This window comes from Cupressus sempervirens, chromosome 7, assembly GCF_028749045.1.
Source record: "Cupressus sempervirens isolate cs-2001-9-10 chromosome 7, ASM2874904v1, whole genome shotgun sequence".
Taxonomy (NCBI): Eukaryota; Viridiplantae; Streptophyta; class Pinopsida; order Cupressales; family Cupressaceae; genus Cupressus; species Cupressus sempervirens.
Window position 1 is genome coordinate 326,709,961 of NC_143124.1, and position 26,336 is coordinate 326,736,296.

Consider the following 26,336-nt stretch of genomic DNA (forward strand, 5'->3'; position numbering starts at 1 on the left):
ACCTAAGTAAACTTAAGTAAAGTGTAAATAGTAATTAATTATTTACAATAACACCTCCCTTAAGTACAACTTAGGGGAATGCACTTAAGCTCACAAAAGCTATGATGAAAATGCATAATGAGTCTCGGCTACTACGCCATGTTAGGTACCCATGTACAAATGCAAAGCTCTACAATGCAATGCAATGCAATCTCTCTGAAAATGGAGAAAGAGGGAAAACCTCATGGGAAAAACCCTCCCCCAAAAAGAGAGATAAGTACAATAAAGAAGAGAAGAGTCATGTGACCCCCCCACTGAAATCTTGCACCCCCAAGAGATCTTGCAAATGAAGATACTTGACCTCAGTGAAGGGCTTGGTGAAGATGTCGACAATTCGCTACTCTGTAGGACAATATTGCAATGCAATGACCTGCTGATGAATTAGCTCTCTAATATAGTGCATATGAACCTCAATGTGTTTTGTTCATTGATGTTGCACTGCATGTTTTGAGATTTCAATGGCACTCTAATTATCACAATGTATAACTATAGGTCTAGGTAGATCAAAACCAAACTCCTTCAGAATATTTTGTAAACAAATAGCCTCTGTAGTTGTAGTCATAGCTCCTCGATACTTAGCCTCGGTTGATGAAAGAGCAATAGTATTTTATTTTTTACTCTTCCAACAAATGGGGCCTGAACCAAGATGAAACATGTATCCTAAAGTACACTTGCAAGAATCAAAAATTTTTGCATAGTTTGAGTCTGTATAACCCACTAACTATAGTCTAGTACCAGTTACATAACATATCCCACATGTATGTGTACCCTAGATATAACATAGAATGTGTTTGGCTACTTTCCAGTGAAGTTCATGTGGCTCTTGCATGAAGCGATAAATCATGCCAACTGCAAAGGATATGTCAAGGTGTGTATGTGTTAAGTAGATGAGACTTCCAACTATCTATACAAAGTAGCATCAACAAGTGGAGTGGAACACTTCACTTCTAACTTAACACCTGAAAGAAATGGAGTAGATGCAGCCTTGCAGTTACTCATGTGAAATCAAGCAAGTAGATCAAGAGTATACTTGGGTTGTGATAATGTGATCCTTGATGAATACTGATGTATCTCAATACCAAGGAAATAATGAAGTAGACCCAAGTCTATCATCGAAAACATGTCCTGTGAAGGAGCCTTAACACTGTCAATGATGGATGTTGTACTCCTAATGATCAAGTCATCAACATAAAGCACAAGTAACAAATGTGAATCATCCCTTTGAAGAATGTAGATATTCGGATCAGAATGACATCTGGTGAACCTTATTAAGAGAAGGAAAGAATCCATCTTGGCATACCAAGCTCTAGGAGCTTTTTTTAGTCCATAGATAGACTTTTTCAACTTGCAAACCAAGGTAGAATCCTAAATGAACCCCTGTGGCTACTCCATGTAAATCTCCTCATGAAGATCACCATTCAAGAATGCACACTTCACATCCATCTGATGAACAACCCATTTCTGAGTTGCTGTTATAGCTAGTGTCAAACAAATGGAGTTCATTTCTGCAACTGGTACAAAGGTTTCAATGTAATCAATGCGTAGTACCTAAGAGAAACCTTTTGCAACAAGTCTAGCCTTATGTTTATCAACACTTCCATCTACTACAAACTTGTTCTGATAGATCCACTTACACCAAACCAATTTTCTTCCCTTAGGAAGAGAGAATAATTCCCATGTATCATTTTCCATAAGAGAATTATATTCTTCCTCCATTTCTTTATCCCATTTCGAAATACCTGAAGCTTCTTTGAATGATTGTCGATCAGAAGCAACTGCAATATAAGCATGAGGGACTGAGTTGTGTTGTGATCTTGTCCTCCTAATATCTGAAGGATTCCCTGCCAATGGTCCTACTACACCCAATGTCAGCTAAGCCCATTTAGGTCTAGTGGAAGAAGATGTAGAAGGTATATCCTCAACCTTTGATGGCTAATGCCTTTGTTTGGGTCGTGGACAAACATCTTCCAAGTCACTGTCATCACTGTGACTCTCTTCGATGGAGGAAGAAGGAGGAGTTGAAGAAGTAAAGCTTGGACAACTTTCTTCAAAGTGTACACTCCTCTCATAAAAAATGTCATGTGTCTCTAGATCCATCAATTTGTGGAATTTATGAGAGTCTGCATAACCAAAAAAGATGCAAGGTTTGCTTTGAGGTTCCAATGCCTTGCATTTCTATGGAGGTATTTGTGCCTATGCTAGACAACCAAAGACTCTAAAGTGCTTTAGAGAAGGTTTCCTACTAGTCCAAGCCTCAAAAGGAGTTACACCATCCAAAGCTTTATGAGGACTCCTATTCTAAATGTAGTTAGCACAATTCATTACTTCAGCCCAAAAGACTTGATCAAGAGACTTATGTAATAGCATGCAAGTGGTCATCTCCTTAAGGGTTCTATTTTTCCTTTTGGCAACACCATTCAACTATGGAGTGTATGGGATTGAATGTTGAAGGTCAATTCCCTCTTGAGTACAACATTATATAAGTCTTCAGTTCACATACTCCCCTCCATTATCTGTTCGAAGGACTTTGATGGCTTTCTCTGACTGCTTTTCTACTTGAGCCTTGAAGCTGAGAAATCTATCAAACACTTCACTCTTATGAGCCATGAAGAATACCCAAGTATAGCGAGAGTAGTCATCAATGAAGGTGAGTGCAAAGCAAGACTTGCCAAATGATGGCACTAGAAATGAGCCCGCCACATCACTATGAACTAGTTCAGGAACACATTGTGCTCTCCAAGACTTCTCCTTGTCAAACATTTTTTTTGGATGCTTCCCAAGTGTGCATCCTAAACAAACACCATTTGAAAATTAGACTTGAGGTAGACCATGAACCATGTTCTTGCTCGTAAGCTATTGAAGATACCTATAGTTGAGATGTCCAAACCTCTCGTGCAACAGTTTTCTTGTTATATTTGAATGCATTAACAAATCTTGTGCATTAGATTTAGGCACAAAGGAAGAGAAAGTGTAAAGCCTTGAATCATGATTGGCTTCACCTATTGCAATCATAGAATCATCCTTGATGCATTTTACTACAATTGAATCTGGAAGAAAGTCAACCTTATTTCCACCTCCATAGTGAGTGATTTGGTAGACTGAAAGAAGTTTGGAGGTAAGATTAGGAACATAGACAACATCCTTGAATGCTCCATTTTCCATCTCAACTTCACATTTTCCTTCAACTTCCACTTTAGTATCATCTCCTACAAAGATGTGAGGTACCTCTAAAGGTGTCATGGAAGAAAAATCTCTTTTTGAAGCACCCATGTGATGTGTGGCACCTAAGTCAATAATCCATTCTCCTTGACTAATAGTGTTTGTGAGTAAAGCTTTCCCTTTGCTCTTAGAATCTAAAGATGAAGACCCTTTCTCCTTATAAGCATTAGGCAATGGAACATTGTGTTTCTTCATGATGTTTTTCAACTCACCAATCTGCTTGTGATAACATTGATGTTTGTCATAACCACTCTTTTTACAATAGGCACACTTCTTTTCTTGATTAGTGTCCCCCTTTTTGTTGATATTAGGAGAATACTTGCCTTGTTGTTGATTTGATGTTGGTCTTATCTTTTCTATATCCACTTGTTTATCATCTTTCAACTTCTTCTTTTTTGCCTTCCCTTTTTTTGAACTTTGACTAGCTAAATTCTTAGAATTCTCATTGTTAACCACCAATGCCTTAGAGTTTGAAGACTTGAGAATCCCCATTGTTACTAGCTTAGCTTATTCATCCTCTAACAACTTAGCATAGTCATCAAAAGTGATTCTCTTATAGGAAGCCCCTAAGATAGTCTTTGTGGTGTTGAAAGAAGAGACAATTGTGGAGTATTCAGATGGCAGCTTATTATGAATGAGATAAATCAACCTGTCATCCCTAATGGGACTACCACAATCATCAAGTTTTATTCTCAACTCATTCACTTTAATGATAAATTTTTGGATAGAATCAAAGCTCTTAGGATCTAGGTAAACAAGATCATCTTCAATCTTGTAGACATCCTCCTCAGTCAATTTTCCATATATATTTTTAAGGGAATCCCAAGTTTCTTTGGATGTATTATATTTTAGGATCTGATACAGGATCTTTTCATCAACCCCTAACCTAAGGAGTCCTAGGGCTTTCCTATCTATTATTTCCCAAGCCTTGATATCACTTTGAGATACTTGATCACATTTTAGTTTAGGAAAACAACCATCTGCATATTGAGAAACTTCTTCATTCATCAATTCACACCATTTTTTGATTGACCATGTGGCATAGTTATGTGGTGTTAATTTTGGAATCTTAAGATTTCCCATAATGCAAGGAAATAAAGATAAGAGCAAGAAAAGAGAAACACAAAACCAAGAGACACACCCCCCCTTTCACTCAATCAAAAAAAATCCCCCAAATGAATGATTTTGGCACTCTATACTCAGTGCATTTACAATAGCCACTTGCCAATTTAGGCCTACGTGGACTTCTAATTTTGCTATTTACAACCTCCTATTGGAGTTCAAATCTGGTACAAAGCAATGTAGCTCAAATATACAACAATTTTGAAATTTGATCAAAGCAATACAATGCAAAAAAAGACCTATTTTTGAAAATGGTGTTTCAATCCACACAAGCCTATAATCTGATTGCAGATCTAGAAAGTAGACAAAAAAATATTACTTTCAAAAAAAATAGAACCTGAAAATATGTCTAGATGAGCCTATACAGAGCATTTGAAGTTGCAAAATGCAAGATTGGATAGGTACAATCACCAAAAATTAATTTTTCTGACAAATCCGTGCACCAAAACTAAAAAATAATAGCACCACCAAAAAATTTAGGAAATTTTAGCCAAAATAAAAAAATTGCACCTGATTTGGAGTCTAGATGTCTGAGATATGGCCTCACGAAGTCGGTCTATTAAATCAAAACTGCATACGGAGAGGAGTCTACTCAGTAAAACACTATGTTAAATTTGACTTCCAAAAGGTCGTCGTGGCAGTGCAATTTGGCCTGCTGGTGACAATCAAATGGTCGTCAAATTTAAGACCGTGAAAAGGTGACATCAATGAAAAAAGGGTCTGCGTGGTTGACGTGGCAATCTGTACAGTATGGAATTGTACAAATAGGGTGATGTGTCATTGCATAGGGTGACTAGGTGTACGAAGGTGTTGACATGTACTCTTGGCTGTGCACCTGATGTGGCAAGATTACAAGCATGGCAGATGTGATGGCAACTGATGTGTCCCTGTCGTGTTGTTGATGTGGCACAGTCGTGACATGGTCAACTATCTACAGATGTAGTAGGAGCTGAGAATGCCACGTGGCAGTGATGACGTGTCACGGGTCAGTGGAAAAGTCTTTCTAGCAATCTGTGATCACCAGCGGGAGCAGATCAACTGACAGGAGGTGATGTTGACGACGGCCGCAATGGCAGAGAGGGTCAGCTTTTATCACCAGCAAGAGGGAATGATGTCAATGGTGGTGTGGGATTAATCCCACATGCATTGTGGTGTTGGGTTTCGGGGTGTTGAAAAGTGGGAGTCACTAGATAGCAAGGTGGCTTAAAGGCTACTAGAACTATGATCTGCCAAACGTTATGAAGCCTATCACAATTTGTGTGTGCCAATTACCATGTGTAATCCCTTGGTTGAAGTGTGATCGTCGTGGTTAGTTGGTATATGTTAGATTATGTAAGTCATCAGTTGTAGTGGAGTATGCCATATTATGATGGAATATTCTACAAGCATCAAGATTTGACCACGTGTCTCCTACCAAAAAAAAATTTCTCTATAGGCCTAATAGGCCAAAAAATTTGAAAACAAAAATTGATCTAAAAAATTTAGATATGAAATCCAAAAAAATTTGCAGAGACACAAAAGTAATAAATATAGATATGAAAATTAAATGAATAGATCTGAAATGATCATACCAATTCCACAAATCAGGTCTTTGGGTGCCAGTTTGCAAAAAAAAATTCTTCAATTTTGACTATGGCCTTGAGTAGGTGAATTTATAGTAAAAACTCATTGAATCGATGCTCAAGACATAATGGTGAGGTCCTCTTTGGCTCTAGACGCTCCCAATAGCTACAGATACTCTGGATCTGAATCGGGGTCCTCCAAGAGGTGAAGCGAAAATGGTCTCCAATGGCTATGAAATGATGCTCCTATGCCTCTGATACCATGTAAGAATTTGGTATAGCTATGATACCATGAAGTATTTGTCTTAGGGAAAAATAACTTCAAGATAAAGAAGCTCAAAAACAAAGCACAATATGGACGAAACGATGTATGATCCTAATAACAATATGAGAATGAATTAATGTACTAGTACACTAGAAGTGCCTAAATATAAAGGCTGCTAGAATGACTAGGAGTTAGCAAAATGATAAGCCTCACAACTAAGAACATGTCCACTAAGAGTGGATTATCCTCCATTGAGCACAGGAGTTTGTGCGATGATGAAAGGACAAGCTTACATAGGTATGTCATATAAAAAGATGTTGTAGACACCATGTGCTTATTTAGAGTGTGAACAACTATGTTGTCTACATGACAACTCAATTTATTATGCAAACTCTTGTGTTGTAGACACCATGTGCTAAAACGAGTTGCTAACTCTTGTGTTATCAACATGACAACTCATATGAGTACGCATACTCCTATGTGTCTAACTAATAAATAATAAAATAATGAATTTAACCTGAGTAAACTTAAGTAAAGTATAAATAGTAATTAATTATTTACACTAACAGAATCTCCCTCGGATCTCATAGTAAATGGGACAATGAAAAATAAAGTGATACTCGGCCTTGACCTCCCTAAGGTGACAAAGCCGATAGATCATGTCCTCCCTACCAATTCGGTGATCAGTTTGAATACGTAGCCGATGAGATCCCACCCTATAAGATCTCAAGGAGATAAGAAGAGCATGAGTCCAACAATGAGTGAGGTACCAGGGACATAAGATGATCTCATCTTGGATATCAAGAAGGTGTTGAGTATAGAAGGCCATGTGCAGACGAAGCCCACCTAGGGAAATCTTCTAGGTCATGATAACGTACTATCTATAGATGTCAATTCTAACATGCTCATTCAACTCCTGCTGAGGTGGAAGAAGATGGGCTAGAACATACAGAAAAAATTGGAAGGGAGGAAGACGATCCAAGCTAATACCAATCAAGCCTAAGAAAGCAAAGAATTGGGTGTACCAACAACGAGACCTGTGACCAAAGTTTGAACCTGCAATCTCCATAGAAGAATAGTAAGACAAGTAGGAATACCTATGATGGTTGTCGGAGGAATAGGCAAAGCTCTGGATCTAGTGAAGAAGCCAAATAAAATCAAAAATGGTCCCCAATCTAAAAGGGTGAGCACCAAATTCAGCCATTACAATGTTGTGTGGTGTGAACTAGTGACTTCTGATAATGCACCGAAGGAAAAGAGTTTGGACTCTCTCAACAGAGGCCCAATCAGACTCCAAGAGGGAGGAGCCCCAAATAGTAGAGCCATAGAGGACAGTCGGCTTGACCAGGGAGTCAAGAAGATGCATTAGTCATGGCTTCCTAGAAGTGGCGTCGAAAGCACTTTCGCTCAAGAATAGCTAGGGACCTGAGTCCCTTGTTGACTCTAGGCTTCATGGCTAGTCTCAAGCTGAATCGAGGTCTAGAAAGCTTAACCCCCAAGTAAGTATATGAAGATGAAATCTCGATCTTGATACCCTAGAAGCAAAAGTGGAGATGAGATGTCCTCAAACAATTGAAGACCATAACCAAGTCTTGCCCAAATTTACAACTAGCTCATGTGAGTCATAGAAAGAGGCAAGGCCATCAAGGAGTCGTTGAAGACCATCGGGAGAAGATGCTAGGAGAATCACATTATTAGAAAATAGGAGAATAGAGATCAATACCTAGTGTAAATAATGACCATTTCCACGAAGCGAGCAGTTAGGAAGAAATGCTTCAAGCTCAGCGATGTAGATGCCAAAAAGAGTGGGGAAGAGAGGACAACCCTATTTCACCCTGATAGTGTTCTAGATAGGATTAGATAAGCCTTATGGGGTCCTGAATTTACACTCGACACACTAATATAACCTCATAATAGCTATAAGAAGAATCTTTGAGATCTTGATATCCCTAAGATGCTAAAAGAGAGCCACTCGAGGAACAAAGTCGAAGGCTTTGCAGAAGTCAACAAAGCAACAATAAACTTTTTTCGAGCGATGATGAACCTCCTCAATGATGGCCCATAAAGTCAAAATGTGATCAGTGATTTGAAAAAGAGAGAGGTAACCAACGTGAAGAAGGAAGTCATAAGTGGATGGGAGAGATGTAAACCTAGGGGCAAACAACTCCCAAAGGGTGAAATCCCAAAGATGGAGAGCCTCTTACAAAAAAAGAGCAAGGCATCGCTAGTCATCATACCTAAAAAAGGAGGACATGGACCTGCACTCTCTAAATAAGCAATGAAACCTCCCTCTAATATCATAGTAAATGGTACAATAGAATATAAATTGTATCTCATTCTCGACCACATCCATGTCACAACACTAACAAATCCTCTCAACTCTATTGGTCTAATGATCTACTTGAATATGAAGCCAGTGAGAACCCACTCTGAAAGAGCCCACCTAGATATGTAGGGCATGGGGCCATCGATGAGAAGAGTAGTAGGGACAAAAAATGATACCGACTTGGATGTCAATAAAATGCTCCGCATAGAAGACCATATGAGGATGGAGACCCACCGGTGCATTGACCCAAGTCACTTGGACATACCTCCTATAGATGTCCATCTTGGTAATCTCATTCAACCCTAATCGAGGGGGAAGCAGATGAGTATTCAATGAATACTAAAAAGGGGGAAGGTGATCAATATCAATACCAACAATGTTGAGGATCCTAAAAACTTGAGCATACCAGCAATGAGCATGACCAGTCAGATCCAAGGCAACAATCAAAGATGAAGAACAATAGGCTAGGTTAGAATAACAGTATCTTCCATCAACATAGTCTATCAACGTAATTAAACTAGATCAAATGTTGTGCAGAGTCTAAAGGGATGAGGATCGAACTCAGCTAAGATAATATTGGTAGGAGTAGTCAACAGACAATGGATGAGGCATTGCAGAAGAAGAATCTGAACTCTCTCCACCAAAGCCCAGTCGGTGGTCAAGAAGGAGGGACCCTAGATGATGGAACCATAAAGGACAATAGGTCTAACCAAGGACTCTATAGATAGACATCTTAGATGTAGTATCCTAGAAATGGTGTCTAAAGCACTATCATTCAAGCAAGGCTAGTGAACCCAACAGGCATGTATGATGACATGAGAATAAAAGAAGGGGAGAATGTTGCACAGTATGTGAATTGAATCAAAGAAGTTGTGAGTGCAATAAGAGCTGCTAGACATATTATCAATGATAGTGAAATTGTAAGTAAATTTCTTATAACTCTTTCACCTATCTATGCTATAAAAGAGTTATGCCTGGAAATGTTTTGACACTTGATGGTTTAGTTGGTTGGTTGACTGCATTTGAATTGAGCAATTTTGATAACAATATGTTTACACTTGGAAATGCTTTTAAGTCTTCACTAACCATTAGTAATTCAAAGAAAGACAAGAAAATTAAAGATGAGAGCGAGTTTGAATCTGAAGATGATTTGGATGAAATTGAAGCACTTCTTGCAAGAAGTTTAACAAGAGGTAAAAGTAAATTCAAAGGTAAACTTTCTTGTTGTTCTAACTGCAATGAAGTTGGTCATTTTACAACTAAATATCCTAACCAAAGAAAGAGTGAAAAAAATGACAAGAAATATCACAAGTACATGAAGAATAGGGACTATAAAGACAAAGGAAAGAAATCATGCTACATCGTTGAAGAGGAGCACACTCAGTTTGGTACTGATAAGAAGGAAGTAGTTGAGATGTTTACGTTACTATCAAGAAAGATCCTAATGGAGAAAGGTATGAGAGTGAAACTTCCCTTATTTCACATGTTAGAAAGAATGATACCTGTATCATCTATAATGGATGCTCACATGACATGTCTGGAGACATAAGTAAGTTTGAAAAATTTGAAGAAATTGATGATGGTGGAATAGTTAAGTTAGGAAATGATATTCCATTTCCAACAATAGGTAGATGATCATTAATTTTGAATGATAAAATCAGATGTGATGATGCATACTAGGTACAAGGACTAAAGTATAATCTTTTGAGTGTTACTTAGTTGAACAATTCAAGTCACAAGCTGGAGTTTTAGAACAGAAAAGTTAAAATCTTTGATGATTAAGGAAACATGATTGTAATTGAGATGCAAACAAAAGGTAATCTATTTCATCTTGATCCTACTATTGAGACATGCTTGTTTGCTAAAGTTGAGGATGTATGGTTATGGCATAAAAAATTATGTCATGTAAATTTTGAAAACATTGTAAAGGTTAGTAGAAAGAAAAGAGTTAGAGGCTTACTGAATTTCCAAAAACCTGAGAATGTTATGTGCAAAAAAAATGAGAAAGTCAAGATTTTGAAGCTAGACACACATTTCTAATGATATTCTGGAACTAGTGCATACTAATCTATGTGGACCAATGGGTATGGAAATTTATTATGGTGACAAATAGTTCATATATTTTTTCGATGAATATTCTAGAATGATGACTGTCATGTTCATGAAATTTAAAATAACATGCTTTCGATACGTTCAAATGGTATAAGTCTAGAGTTGAGAAAGAAACTCGTACATCATTGTAATATTTAATATATGATAGAGGTGGTGAGTTTATATCTAATAAGTTCACTACTTTTTGTGTTAAGCATGGTATTAAGAGGCAACTATCTATGTTGAGGACACCACAACAAAATAGAATTGTTGAGAGAAGAAATAGATCAATAGTAGATTGTGAAAGGACATTATCAATCGAGAAAGATGGTGTACAAATGTTCTAGAGAGAATTGATTAGCACTTTTGTTTATACTCTCAACCAAGTTCAATTGAATAAAGGAACAAGCAAGACACCCTATGAACTCTGGTATGAGCATACACATAATGTAAGGTATTTCAAGATATTTGGAAGTAGGTGTTATATTCATAAGGATACAAGGAATTATAAATTTGACTCTAAAGAAGATCAAGGTATACTCCTTGGCTATTCATCTAAGTTCAAATATTATAAATGTTTTAACAAAACTACTAACATAGTGATTGAAAGTGTGAATGTAAGGATTGATGAGCTTGTAGAAAAGAACATTGTGGAAAGAAAAAAGGAACCTAAAGATTATAGCAAAAAGGTTTTGTATGTCTATGAAGATGTACATGATACACTACCCGAGTTAGAGAAAAGAGCTATTGAGTTACAACATGCCTCACCCAAGTTACAGATAGTACAACTTGAGCAACAAGTTTAACCTCAATTGGGTGAGAAGAATGTTGAGAATCAAATATCAAAACATGTATTGACAAAGTATGTGAGAAAGAATCATTTACCTGAACAAATCATTGGAGATAGAAGTGTTGGAGTGTTGTCAAGAAGTTAAGAGATAGTGCATGTTTGATAGCTGAATTTGAACCAAGAACAATTTAGGTTGTACTTGATAATGAAGATTGGAACAATTCAGGTTGTACTTCATAATGAAGATTGGATAAATGTTACAAATGAAGAAATTGATCAAATAGAGAAGCACAACACATGGGCATTAGTATTGAGACATGAAGATAAGAACATGATAGGAACAAAGTGGATTTTCAAAAATAAGATAAATGAAAACGAAAAAGTGGTGAGAAATGAAGCAAGACTAGTTTGCAAAGGTTATCCATGAGAAGAATGAATTGACTATGGTGAGTCTTTTGCACTTGTAGTGCAAGAATGGAAGGTGCAAGAACATTGTTGGCCTACGCTACTTAAAAGAGGTTTAAATTATATCAAATCGATGTCAAATTTGCTTTTTTTAATGGAATACTTGAAGAATTCTATATTGAACAATCAAAAGGATTCATTACACACAATCAGAGGAATATGGTTTTCAAATTAAACAAGGCATTGTATGGACTTAAGAAAGCACCAAGAGCATGCTATGAAAGGTTTCACACTTTATTTTTTAATTTAAAATAAAAATACATTGTTTAACAAATTAGCAACTTCTATGTATGATGCTTCTAGAAAAAATAGCAAATTAAGGAAAAATATAGCTAGCAATAGGTATTTATGTTATTTTTTTCTTAAACGAAGAAAACATTAATTTCAATATATTTAGGTCAAGCAAGAATAATCAAAATAATTTATGTTCGAATTATAGTTAATAATCACTATATAACTCAATAAATTATACAATGTTCAACCAAATTGAACAAAACCAATTGGATTTTTTAAATATCTATGTTACAAACCTAATGTCGAAAGAATTAGAATTGAAATTTAAAAAATTATGATAATCAAAATGAATGTCACTCCTTAAAACTTTTGATATTTTAGACAACCCACTTTTCAAATGATAGAGGAAAATTGGATATAAATCAATATTAAAATTTCAGAAATATGTTTATTTAGAAACTAGAAACAAAATGTTAAACTCACTAGTTTACATCATCTTCAAATTCTGCAATAATAGATGTCCAAAGGCGAAGTTGTTTTCAGGATGTTTGTCTCAGTTTTAAAGTTGGGAAAAAAAATGAGACACATTATTGTGAGTTTCTTCATCAATAATATTTTAATCAAGACAAATATTAAATGTCAAATCTATTTTAGACAGCATAAAAATTATTTGCTAAGGAAAATCTATGTTAGACAGCATAAGAATGATTTGCTAAAAAGTATGGATTCGAATAAGGAGATACATATCTATTTATATGTATACAAATTTCTTTTATGAACAATAATAAGGAAAAATTGTTCCAACAATCAAGCGATTAGAAACATACAATGATGTTAGATTCACTTACCAATGACAATAAAGGATTCCATTATTATATAACTCAACAAATCAATATAGCAATTATATAAAAGTATCGTTGGAATATAACATTGACAAGGTTAATTCCAATATTTGATGTTACAACAAAATGTGGCTATTAATATGATTGGATTGTCTTTGAAGATAAATAGTATTGTCTATAGTCAAAATCAGAAAATAAAAATGATTTGAGTAATCCACAATAATATAGAAGTCAATGATTAAAGAGCTTACAACACAATGGTAAATTGAGTTTCTTATCAAAGAGGTATTCGGTTCGACTCTACTCAAGTTTAATAATTAATAATAATAATAATAATAAATCAAAATACATAATAATAATTAATTGATCTTGACTTTGATCTCTTACCGATCAAAAAATAATAATAATAATATAGAAGTCAATGATTAAAAATAGATCAACAACAATATCATATGCGATGTTTAATGATAGAAAATGTCAGTTTTACGAAGACCATGTTTGTCTAATTTGGACTGGAAAATCCAAGGGAATCTCACAAAGCGCATTACACCCCAATGTGCTTGGATGCGCCTTCCACACACATCCATTGGGAGTTGTAACATTCTCTTAGTTTCCCACACATCTACCTTCACATCCACCTTTGAATGCATTCGCATACACGTCCAAGCGTTGGGCAAGAGGATCTGATTACTGAGACTTGTCCCTATACATTTACGACAATCACCGACACTTATTTATTTAGCTCACAAAACAACATTTATCCTCGCATTTCGACAACAAAACGTATTACTTCACTATCAAGAGGTGGGGTAATGGGGGCCTCGGTGATCCACTTGTCCTCCCATTAACCATTATATATCTACACACTTTTGGCCATGTTGATGCGACATGATATGAATAACCTAAATGAAATATTAAAATTATATTAAATCTTAATAACAATTAAATTGCATACCTTGAATAATATTCATAATTCAATACATACTTGGATTCCTCATAGCTCAAGCTTGTGAGTTTGAAAAAGTTGACCTTTCAATGAGCATTAGTCATCTACAATTTGGTCTATTAAAAAACGTGAGCTTGTTTATTTGAATTTAATTCTAGTTGTATATCCCAACACACACACATTCCAAAGTAATGTCAATAAATGTCTCCTTTGTTAATCACATTGTATTGAATCAAATAAACAAGAGATTTGGTTGAGCTTTGCGTAAGTGCGTGCACATTTTTGCAAATGTTTGTTTGGGAGATGGAGGATATAAGTGACCATGTTTGGATTTGGTAAATAACATTTATACAATTGGGAACTTTTGTTTTATTATCTAAATTATGATAAATTTGATAAATTAAAAATAAAGCCAACCAATAGAGTTTGAAAGCTTAGACACAAAATTTGTCTTTTGTTTTATTATCCAAATTATGATAAATTTGATAAATTAAAAATAAAGCCAACCAATAAAGGTTGAAAGCTCAAACACAAAATTTGTAAGGAAATACGAGCTAAGAAAAATTTCTAATACTGTCATGTAACAATTCTTAAAACTCATTTTTGTTATTGATTTCTACACAATACATAAAAGAAAGAAACTAACTTTATCAAACAATGAACAATTCTTAACACAATCTTTAAAAAATTCAAATTATCTCAACTGAAATCTCAACTTTTTCATTGTAAAGAAGAAAGAAAATCTATAAATTGTATAATATTAATTTGAAGTATTAATATATATTAATTATAATTGTAATTTATGATTAATACATTATAATCTATGATTAATATATCATATAGAATTCTAAAATAAATATGATTTTAATAATATAGTTTTAATTGGGGTCTAATTGAAGGCCACAAATCTATGTTACAAGTACAAAAGACAAATTTCTATAAAAATTAATATATCTATATATTGTACCCTAACATGTAGAGGCTTGATTGGCATATGTTAATAAATTACTCCTCCCTATTCTTCTACTAACATCCTACCAAATACATTAAATAAATCTTCACCCACAATTATTTTTCTATTCAATTTTTACTTAATTTCATTCAAAAATTCTCACCCACCTATCACAAAAATCAAGGTATTTTCTAGTGGTTAATATTTGCCAATTGACTAATTTTATAAAAATTTGACTAATAATTTAGTTCTTAAAAATATTTAAAATCACCGCATTTTTATAAAATTTAGTTCTTAAAATATTTCAATAATGTAAGATGCAAATTAAATAATAGTGTAAGAATTTGGTATAGCTCTAATACCATATAAGAATTTGTCTTAGGGCAAAATTCACCCGAGACCAACGAACTCAAGCACAAGCACAACAGTAGACCAAAAGAGTATGATCAGAATAACAATATCCAAAATTGATTTATTTCCATTCAATGTTCTGTCATCTCCATACACACTAAGAGTGCTTGAATATAAAGGCCTCTAGAATGCTTCTAAAATGCCTAGGAGTCAGCACACTGATAAGTCTTACAACAGGCACATGTCCACTAGGAGTGGATTATCCTCCATTATGCACAAAAGTAAATGCGATGATGAGAGGATATGTCTACAAAGTTGTAACACGCAAAATTATGTTGTAGACACCATGTGCTAAAATAAAAGTGTGAATAACTATGTTATCAACATGACAACTCAATTAATTATGCAAACTTCAATGTTGTAGACACAATGTGTTGAATTAGAGTTGCTTACTCCAATGTGGTCAACATGACAACTCATAAGAGTATGCAAACTCCTAAGTGTCTCACCTAAGAAATAATAAAATAATACATTTAACCTAAATAAACTTAAGTATAAATAATAAATACTCATTTACACCAACAAATAGAAATTTATTTTTTTAATAATATAAGTTACATCAATATTTTTATATCTTTTTGTCAATTGCTTAAAGTTTACCTTGACAATAATCAAAAATCTGGAAGAAAAATATTTTGTAAATAACTAGGACACAGAATTTGAGATTTATTTCGATTCCAAAAACTAACGAGGTGTGGACTAATAATTCTCTAGATCAATTATAATAAATAACAATTTCCTACTACAATTCCTTGTTTACAATAGTATAAATACATATACTGATTTCGCAAGACATCTTCCTTATACACAAGTAAATAGTTAAAATAATGAGGCTGGGACTAATAATTATCTACATCAATTAAAATAAATAACAATTTCTTACTAGAATTCCTTGTTTACAACAATATAAATACATATATTAATTACACAAGACATCCTCCTCATACACATCCTCCTTATACAAAGGTAAATAGTTACAATTAATAGCTTCATTTTAAACAAAATCTTAAACCAATCAACTCATAAATGCAATGAATTATTACCATGGAATCAATTTAATATGTTCAACCATTGTTTATTATTATTGAATACCAAATATTTAAATTTGATCAATCCCTCCCATTGTTATGGTGAAAGAAACCACATGGCATAGTCTTTTGCTTCCAAATTGTTATCGGAACAAGTCGCATAATAGACACAAAAATTGTCATCTTGGTTTTTATTTTTTAAACTCATCAAATTACTAATTTAATATCACGAATATCTAGCTATGAAACAATACGAGGTTGATAGAACCTACAAACCTTAACAATCACGTGCATGGTAAAGTCACAAGGTATAAAAGGTTATGATAGTAGGGTCACCCCCACATCCAAAGATATTTTATCAAGGAAATATCGCAACAACGAACAACATACGGTCCACTTTATGCCAAGAATATATATTTCTTAAATATAACTTGGCCAACTTATTATTATTATTATTAACGGTGGATTCCACCAACACACAATTCAACCATCCAATTAAACGTGGATATTACATTATGTTTACAATACGATAAATCTTGAGGAACAATCTGAATGATGTAGCATATTTGTCAATTGAGGAACAATCTGAATGATATAGCATACTTCAAAGCAGCTTAATTCTAAATAAACATCTTGTCGTTTATGGAAAATGCAGGACCATAACTCAATTGAAGACAACTATCACCCTAGGAGAGTTCAAATCAAAGCAATACATAAATAGAAGAAATGTTCCCTTTTCTGTCCTCCAAGGGGGCGTCTCACTAGACAAAGTAGGTTTGTTTTCACACCCAACCTTCCTTTACCTTAACAAATATGATAACTATTGAGGATAGATCTACATGACAAATTTAAAAATAAATAATAATAAAGCTACATAAATAAATCGTGCCATATGAGAAAAGCAGCACGTATACTAAATGGAGCTAACTATCCTGAAACCAATAAATAGGTTGCCATTTCTCTGTATGGACTCCTTGTCGAAACAAATCTTACAAGCTGATTGTTTTCTATTTTGACCACTTCTGCCAAGCATGCAACTTTTTATAAAACTTGTGGATTTCTAACCACTTACAAATTATGGCATCCGAATGCTCTATAAACACATTACCCTTAATACAACCAACAAATGTTGGAATCCCATCCTATAATTTCAGAGTCCATAGAAGAACTTGCCAAATTTAAATATTGGTTTCTTCTAGAGTTGCATTGGAAATGTCAGATATATGTGGGTAGCATGCCTTCTCATCAAGCTGATTCTGCGCCCATATCAGCATTTTTAATAAGCTGGGAAGCTTTGGATCTACAAGAAAAGTAAGCTTCATCAAATCAATGTATAAACAGAATCACCCGTTACAACAAAAACCAAGCCCATGACACTTCCTGAACCAAAGATAGACAGTGGTCTCAAATTATATTCACATTATGTCACTGTCATGTATTAATCAACGATTGAATAAATTAGGACAAAAAATAAAAACCAATATTGTGCATCAAACTGCATTTTGAACATTAAATTGTCAAAAGAAACGGCTCAGAAAAGACCTTTTTCATGACTTTGGCTTGTAAGAATTGCTGCATTAACCTCACTCGCAGTCTTCAGACGCTGAGATATGTCAAGCAGCTCAGAGAGAGGGCAATTAGATGCATCTTCAAAAGCTAGCAAGGCGACTGTACGTTCCAGCTCCTCTAAAAATGCATGCTGCAAATATAACCAGATATTCAGCAAACTTCTGCCAAAAAACAGTATTTTTGGAGGAAAAAAACATATTTTAAGATGCTTGTGATAGAAAGTTTATAAAAAATAATCAAACCTTCAAAATATCATATACTAAAAATATATCAAAAGTAATTGAGCACGTATAAAGAAAAACCTAAAAATCAGATACTCAAAACATCAGAATCAATCAAGCATTTATAAATAGCACATGATATATGCAGTTGACAATCTTAGAAGCACCACAGGTAGCCAATATATATTCATTGGAAATTGTGTCTTTTTTGCAGGTATCAACTTAAAGAAAATTCAGCATTTAAAACTGAAGACTATGAACAACCGTTCTTGGTGCAATTTGAATTCTAAGCATTTTTTTAATAAAATAATTTGTTGGAGTAGATAGCTGATTCACAACCTCACATGACAATGTGGAATGGGGGTTTAAATGCTCTCCATCTTTATCTTTATCTACAATAATCTCACTACTTGTTTCTCATTGGTTGGTCCAGAAACTAATAGTTTCTTCATTGACAAATCAATGGATCATCCACATGAAGTCTGCCAACTCTTGAAGATGCTACAACAAAAAACTCACTTGGATTACTCAAACAATAATCTGCTGATATTTGATTACCAGCCTACCCCAAAGTCAATAAGAAAATTTATCATTTAAAACTGAGACAATAAACAACCGATCTTGATGCAGTTTGAATTTAAAGTATACTTACTAATGAAATTAAAGTTTTGAGCAGATGGCTGATACACAACCTCACATGAGAATGAGAAAAGGAGGCTTGGGTAACCTGCCTCTATTCAGTGGAAGTAAATGGACAAATCTAATGCACTCTTAGTCTCTACAGGCATCTCACTGTGTGTTTCTCATTGGTCAGGCCAGAGAACGGTAGCTTCTCTATTAAAAACTCAGGATGTCATCCCTATCAAGGAAGGCTGCCAACTCTTCAAGCTGCTATATCAAATTATTCCCTTGGATTATCAAAGAATAACCAACTGAATTTTTTTACCAGAATGTCAAAAAGTCCATAATTAAACCCTCTTTCCCTTTTCCACAAAAACAAATTATAGTTCAAAAAAGATTGTCCCCATTCTATCTTTCTTCTCAGAAGAAAGGAATGAACCCTTCCACAAAAGCAAATGATAGTTTAAAATAGACTGTCCCCACACATATCTTTCTTAGAAGAGATGGATGAATGCTTGTTTCTAAAATAATTGGGCCATCAGTGGGTTCATGTGATCCCATCCAAATACCAAAACTTAACAAACCTGGGTAAACAATCCCTGGAAGTCCCTAGCATCTATCAACACTGTCATAATGCAAAATGACTATTCTATGGCCCTTTGTCAAGATTTGAGAAGTAGACAAGCTTCCATGGCTTCCAAGAAGCCATAGGCTCCATAATTTCTAAAGTAATTGGGCCATCAGTGGGTTCATGTGATCCCTTCCAAATACCAAAACTTTACAAGCCTGGGTAAACAAACCCTGGAAGTCCCTATGATCTATCAACACTGTCATAATGCAAAATGACTATTCTATGGCCCTTTGTCAAGATTTGAGAAGTAGACAAGCTTCCATGGCTTCCAAGAAGCCATAGGCTCCAGCATTCATGTCCAGACTGGTGTGGTTGGAGTGAGACCTGCACTGTTGCTCAATTAATGCTAGAGAGCAAAATCATTGGAAGTTTTAAACAAATAGGAGATAATATCAGTAAGTTTACAGCATCCTCTAAGATTACAGCTTGGCATTTTTAAAAAATTAGGATATAATGTATACACCCATGATATTTTTTATTTTTTATTTTTTTCTGATGTAGAAAATTGACACCAAAAAACTTACCAAAACAAATAAATGATTTTAATAACTGACCTGCATTGTTTCATTCATTCATAGCAAATACAAAACTATGGAAAAGCAACATTAACATCACCTAAAACTGTATTGTGTTTACCGTACAGGGTAAACGGATACTTATCGCATTAAGGTATTAGAATGTAACACAGAACAGGATACTTTTATTCATATAAGCAGTATGCCATTCCAATTACAGCAATTACAATGATAATGATCTCCAATAGTCCATTTGGACGATGTACATATACTTTCCCAAAGAGGTGACTCAATTGTCACGCGCCCTTTTGGATACAACTCTACCCGTTGGCTACTATATGGATTTTACCGATATCATCCCCCAAAAAAAGTAAAGTGCTCTCCGGACAACAAAATCAAAAACATAAACACTAATTACATCAAGATTTAGACAACTAGGAAGAGGGATGTGTCCTTGGTGTGGTAGACGTTCGTGCTCTAAGCTCGTCCAGCTCTACTCATAGCTCATGCACTTGTCCAGTCCATACCTTCAAATCTACTTCAGCCTCCATCTAAATCTCCAAAACTGTTTGCATCATCCCAGCAATCTCTCCAAGTTTCATCTCCTCTGCTGCCACCTACTGTATCCAACTCTGTTGGGCCAAAAATTTTGTCATCTCGGATTGCCAAGCCACTCTCTGACTCCCGAGCAGCCTTCTCTGCAGCTAGTTCTACCTTCATCACTGCTAAGCTGGTAGCTGACTCCTCCTGAGCCCTCTCAGTCACTGCCTGGTCTACCTGGCTCCTCCGAAGGGCATAATAAGCATCACTATTTATCCGAACTATCTCCTAAGTCAGAGCCTCTATGCGGCTCTCCCCAACTAGCGCTCTCGTGTTGGCCCAATCCTCGCGCATCTTTGAAGTCTCCTCAAAGCCACCGTGCTCCTCAAAGCAAACTGAAAAGGGAGTTGGGCACCCTACTCTCATGAGGGATATGACGTGCTCTAGCTCCTTTACCACTAAATCCAAGGCATGTGTTTGTGCAGAGGCCATCGCTCAGCGAGCCCAAGTCGCCATATCAACAATAAATGCCTCCGCACCTCCTCCCATCAATGTATCTGGCCCCACTACAAGTTGCTCGGTGCCCATAGCCATCTTCACTGCCTCTACCATCTGCTCAGCAGTGCTCTCCATGGATAAGTGTGGTATCCCATCGATCTATGTCGAGTGACTCTCCTCCACCTACGTGTCTACAGGATCTCCTTCTGGGGCTACTTCCCATACAAGTGTGAGAATGCCTGTTGCCCATGCTACTGGTGTGTAGTTAATCCTCGTACTCAAGTACGTGCTCAACCTCTGAGATTTACTTTCTTTGTTCGGCTCCTCCACTAGCGTTGCTAACAACGTTGCATCCACCGTAACCACTGCAACCGAACCTACCACATCCAAGTGAACACCAAGAGTCCTCAAAGCCTCACTCGTTTCTATCTCCATCACTCCTTCCTGAGTGTCTATCTCATCATCGGGTACAAGAACCTCAACCCCTACCTCTGGTACAACTGGCAAAACTTCTCGAACAAGCTCCATCGTTACCTCCGGAGCAGCTATTGCCATTGGTGACGGATGTGACTCTGTCCCCCCTACAACTACGGCTCTGGAATGAGTAGTGTCTCTGTAGCTAGATGCACTGCAACGGTAGCCGAAATCATCATCATTGGCTCTGGAATATGCGTGCCATGTGTACCCACTAGAACCAAGTGTGTCGATGCCAAAAGTGTAGGCCACGACAATAGTAATAGTTTCACACTTCCACCTTGTCATCTTGTTTGTCCTCCCTGTCGGTCTCACTCTTGTCAGAAGAAGTCTCCTACCGACCACTATCAATATCTCCTCCATCCGGTCTTGGTTGATTTTGTCCGACGTGGTCTTATTACCAAGTGTGTCAAGGTGTCTCCACTACATGATTGGGGGTTCGCCTAGCGCAAGTGGCCCAGGCTTGGCCTCCAGCCTATCATGGGGAATCATTTGCGTCGTTGCCTCCAAGAATAGCCCAATTGCATAGTGCGGCATTTAGAATGTCATATGTTGTAGTGTCATAAATTCATACATCCTTTCTACCAACAGTGCAGCCCAACCATACTCTTCCCTATATGATCTCGTTCATCATCACAACTTGCGGGAATGAAATGACTGAAGCACAGTTGGATCCTATGAGGCGACTTTTTACTAAGTCCACAAGACAACGTTAGTGCCCTTCCTAAACATTGGACTTCTTCAATCCTCTACCCTTCGACATGTCCATGAGGACTTTTTTCTCTGTTTGTATCAAATCCTCGCATACCAACTGTACCAGTTGTGCCTTCAACTCTCAACTCAATTTTTTCGATTTGTTGTCAGTTTTCCTTCCACCTTGTGCATGAGCAAGTATTCTTAATACCCATGTGAAATCTAGTGCTTTAAATGATATTACAAAGTCGCATCCAAGATAGCGAACGAACTGGTTCGAGAAAACCCATTGTACATCTTTATCATTGTATGTTGGAACCCTTTGTAGTCTCGAATGCAAAATAAAAGCATCTGTATTGCCCATTCAACCTGTGCCTTCTGAATGTTGGTTTTCACTAGAGGGTTATCAGGTGTCTCCTGCCACCATTTCTTGGATTTTGCTCCATTCAAACCTTCAAACAAGACATCTTGTGCTATAAGACAATCGGTTGCAACTGGTTATGTTGTTTGCTTGTCTTTCTTTTTACTTGCTCCTGTGCTTGTGCCTCCTGCAACACGCACTCCTGACGGCAAGGTTTTCACGTTTCTATTCATGGTTGCAGTCTTTGTTATATCTTCCTCCAACTTCTTTTTCCAAGCCCTCTTTCTAACTGACAGCATAACTGTCACTTCCCTTGTCTTTTTGTGTGCAGAAGACAAAAACAATTAGGTCAATTGCAATCTTCCCTGAAGGCAATGATGGTACTATAGCTATTGACAAATTCACATTCGCTACTTTTGTTGTGGCCGTACAGATGCAATGCTTCTCTCCTCTTGAGACTGTAGGGCTGCACTTCTTCCCTTCTATCAAGACCATTTCGTACGGTGCAATAAACTCTTTCCTACCTTTCCCACAATCCATACAATGAACGACTACTATAGCTTCCTCTTGTCCATACGATGATGGTATTTTTAAATCAATGATCTCTTGCTCTTTGGTGTATTTTGTCTCTAATCAAGCCTTCACTAACCGTACTACAATCTGCTCTCTGTTGAATCCTAATACATTTGTTTTCAGTCGTATGACACCACTCATTGTCTCTCTCAAATCGTACGGCAATCTCCTTGTGTTGTGCTTAGCCATACGGTGTACGACATTGATTTTTGCCTTCTTCCCTCTACCATACGGTGTGCGTCAAGATCCTTTGTGCTACGGTGATCATCTATCATACGGTGTGCATCAAGATCCTCTGTATGCTACGATGGTTGTCTCGACACAGGGAGTCCACTGTTGTCCGCACACTAATGTTCCTTTCCACAAGTAGGTCTTACGGCTTTTTATAACAGTAGGGAGCTCAATCAAGCTTACTGTATGGCACAAATTACACTTTATGTTTTTCCCACGTCTTTCCAAAGTGATAGTACAGGGTGCTCCTTTGTCCATACGGTAACAGCATCAACTCCTCATATTATTTGATCGCAATGTAAAAGCTTTTCCCATACGGTAATGCTTATTGCCTCTTTGTGTTGGTTGTACGGTCGTACAGTGCTTTTCCTTTTCCCATGCATTTGCCACCTGCTTTCCTTCGTTGCTCGACTGCTTGTGCTTTCTCTTAAGGTCAAACGGTTTCCTAAGGTCATATAGTGCATTCCCAAGGCCGTACGATTAGACCCTCTCCCGTCAGATGGTCGTGCGGTACATATTTTAGTAGTTATATTGAAACCGTACATTAGGTTAGCCGTACGGTATCTATACTTTGCTTTTTCCTGTCTTTCATCTTTCCCTTTATTATCATTAGATATGTACAATCATTATTATTATCTACTATTTATCACTATTATGTTTTTTATACTACTTCTGAGTTGCTTGTCCATGGAGGCACGTTATTTCTTTCATGATAGACTTCCAGCTTCGACCCATTCACTGCATCAGTCACTTCCTTCCCATCGAGTGTCCATAGTTTTATTGCACCATTATCACCAACTTCGTGAATTTTATATGGCCCGACCCATTTTCTCTTAAATTTCCCTAGTTTGATCTCGATACACCCATTATACTTCAACACTAGTTGGTTCGATTGAAACTTGTTCAAGTGTTTGTCATGCCATGCCTTACGCCTGTACTGTGTAACCTCAATGGCCCATTGTGCCTGCAGTCGTCATTCGTCGAGTTTATTTAAATTATATAGTCCTTCCTTCAGACTTTCCATATCTCATAGTTTGTTTTCAATGGTGATTCTTAAACTTGGAACCATGAATTCCGTCGGCACCATAGCCTCCTATCCATCCATCAACTGAAACGGAGTGTCCCGTGGTTACCTTATATGAAGTACGGTATGCCCATAACGCCAATGGTAGCTTTTCAACCCAATCCTCTCCTTCGACTACACAAGATTTATATATTACTCTAAGATTTTATTTGTAGCTTATGCTTGCTCATTGGCTCTTGGATAGTACAGGTTCAATAGGGAATGGCATATCTTGAACTCTTTGGTGAGTAGTCGTTAGATGACGTGATTGACGAAATGTCCCCCACGATCGGTTGTCAATTGTAGCGAGATTTTGTACCTTGTGATGATTTGCTCATAAATGAATTTCGTCATGCTTACTGTAGAGTTGTCAGGTAGGGCCCGCGCTTCTATCCACTTGGTAAGGTACTTTGTCACTACCACAATGTACCTACATCTCCTAGTTTTACTTACCTTGTGAGGTCCGACAAAGTCCAACCCCCATTGTTCAAATAATTCTTGTGCATGTGAAGGGTTCAAAGGCATGAAATCCCTCTTCAGTGGTATCCCAACCCTCTAACATGTATTGCATGCAACAACCCACTACCTAGCGTCATTGTGTATGGTTAGCCACCATGGCCCTACCAGAAGTATCATCTGCACAATTGTATCCAGCCCCATGTGTCCTACTGGTCTTTCATATGCTTCCTTCAACACCTTTGGTATTTCCTCTTCTAGAACACACTGTCTTAAAATCTAGTTGGTTCCCATCTTATACAGCGACCCATTGATCAACTGAAACGTTCGACTCCTCAACACTAGTTTCCTCCTCTCATTCGGCGACATTTCCCCAAGAAATTGTCCCATCGAAAGATATTCCCTGATACTTGTGTACAAGGACGGTTGTATGACAATTTGGAATAGTTGTGCATCAGGAAAATCACCGTTGACTCTCTAGTGGTTCTCCTAATTTGATCCTTGACAAATAGTTCGCACTTACATGGGTTTTTCCAGGTCGTACCACAATTTTGAATGTGAACTCTTGTAACAATAGTAGCCATCTGCTTATCCATCCTTGGATGATCAGCTTATTCATGAGATATAACAATGCTTGATGATCTACATAAAATACGAATGGAGTTTCCAGTAGACAATGTCTAATTTTTTGTACAGCGTACACCATCCCGAGTGCCTCACACTCTATTGTACTATAATTCTTTTCTACTTTCACTAGTAATCTACTCACAAAGTACACCGGATGATCCAATCCGTGATCACTTGTCTGTGCCAACGTTGCTCTAATTGCGTAATTCGATGCGTCGACATGAACATGAAACTCTTTATCCCAGTTCGAATAAGCCAAAATAGGCATTGTAGCTAATCTTGTTTTCAATCCTTCAAATGTTTCATTCTTCTCTATATCCCATTTGTAAGGTTCTCCCTTGCAGGTTAGTTTGTCAAGCCAGTAGGATATTTTCACAAAGCCCTTAATGAACCTTCAGCAGTATCCTATGTGTCCCAGGAACGATTTTACCTCCGTCACATCCGTTGAAGGTGGCATTTCCAAGATTACCTGTACTTTGTCAAGATCCATCTTTAATCCTGCTTTGTATACTATGTGCCCTAATAGCTTCCCTTGTGGTACCATGAATCTGCATTTCTTCGGATTCAATGCTTGTCTTGCTCCTCTGCATCTTTCCATGCATTCTCTAAGTGTGGTCATATGCTTTGTCCTACACACCAAAAATTGACCAACCGTCCAAAAATGCCTTGAAATTCCCAACTAACATCTTATCAAATATGTGCAAGATAATTCTCTAAAATGTTGCCGAAGCATTACATAGTCTGAATGGCATCCTATTGTAGGCACATACTCCATCTTCAACTATGAAGGTTGTTTTAAGCCTACCTTCTTCCGCGACGAATATTTGGTTGTATCCAGAGAATCCATCCATAAATGAATAGATTTTGTGCTCCACAACTTCTTCCAAAATACTTTCAATGAATGGTATTGAGAACAGATCCTTGATCGTTACTACATTCAAGCATCAAAACACCACACATATCCTTATCTG

The 26,336-nt window shown here is 36.6% G+C and overlaps 1 protein-coding gene across 3 annotated transcripts in view; it reads right to left on the reverse strand.

Annotated features, from left to right (window-relative positions):
* Positions 1–16,774: 16,774 nt before the first annotated feature.
* The window catches only part of LOC149546742 (protein GID8 homolog), an 82,564-nt gene continuing 73,002 nt past the window's right edge, over positions 16,775–26,336 (reverse strand). For all 3 annotated transcript variants that reach the window (XM_089791338.1, XM_089791337.1, XM_089791336.1), the window contains 2 exons: positions 17,835–17,991; positions 16,775–17,592 (listed from right to left, as the gene is read on the reverse strand). In XM_089791338.1, coding sequence (XP_089647464.1) covers positions 17,471–17,592; positions 17,835–17,991 — 279 coding nt within the window. In that variant the 3' untranslated portion in view covers positions 16,775–17,470. The remainder of the gene's footprint in view (positions 17,593–17,834; positions 17,992–26,336) is intronic.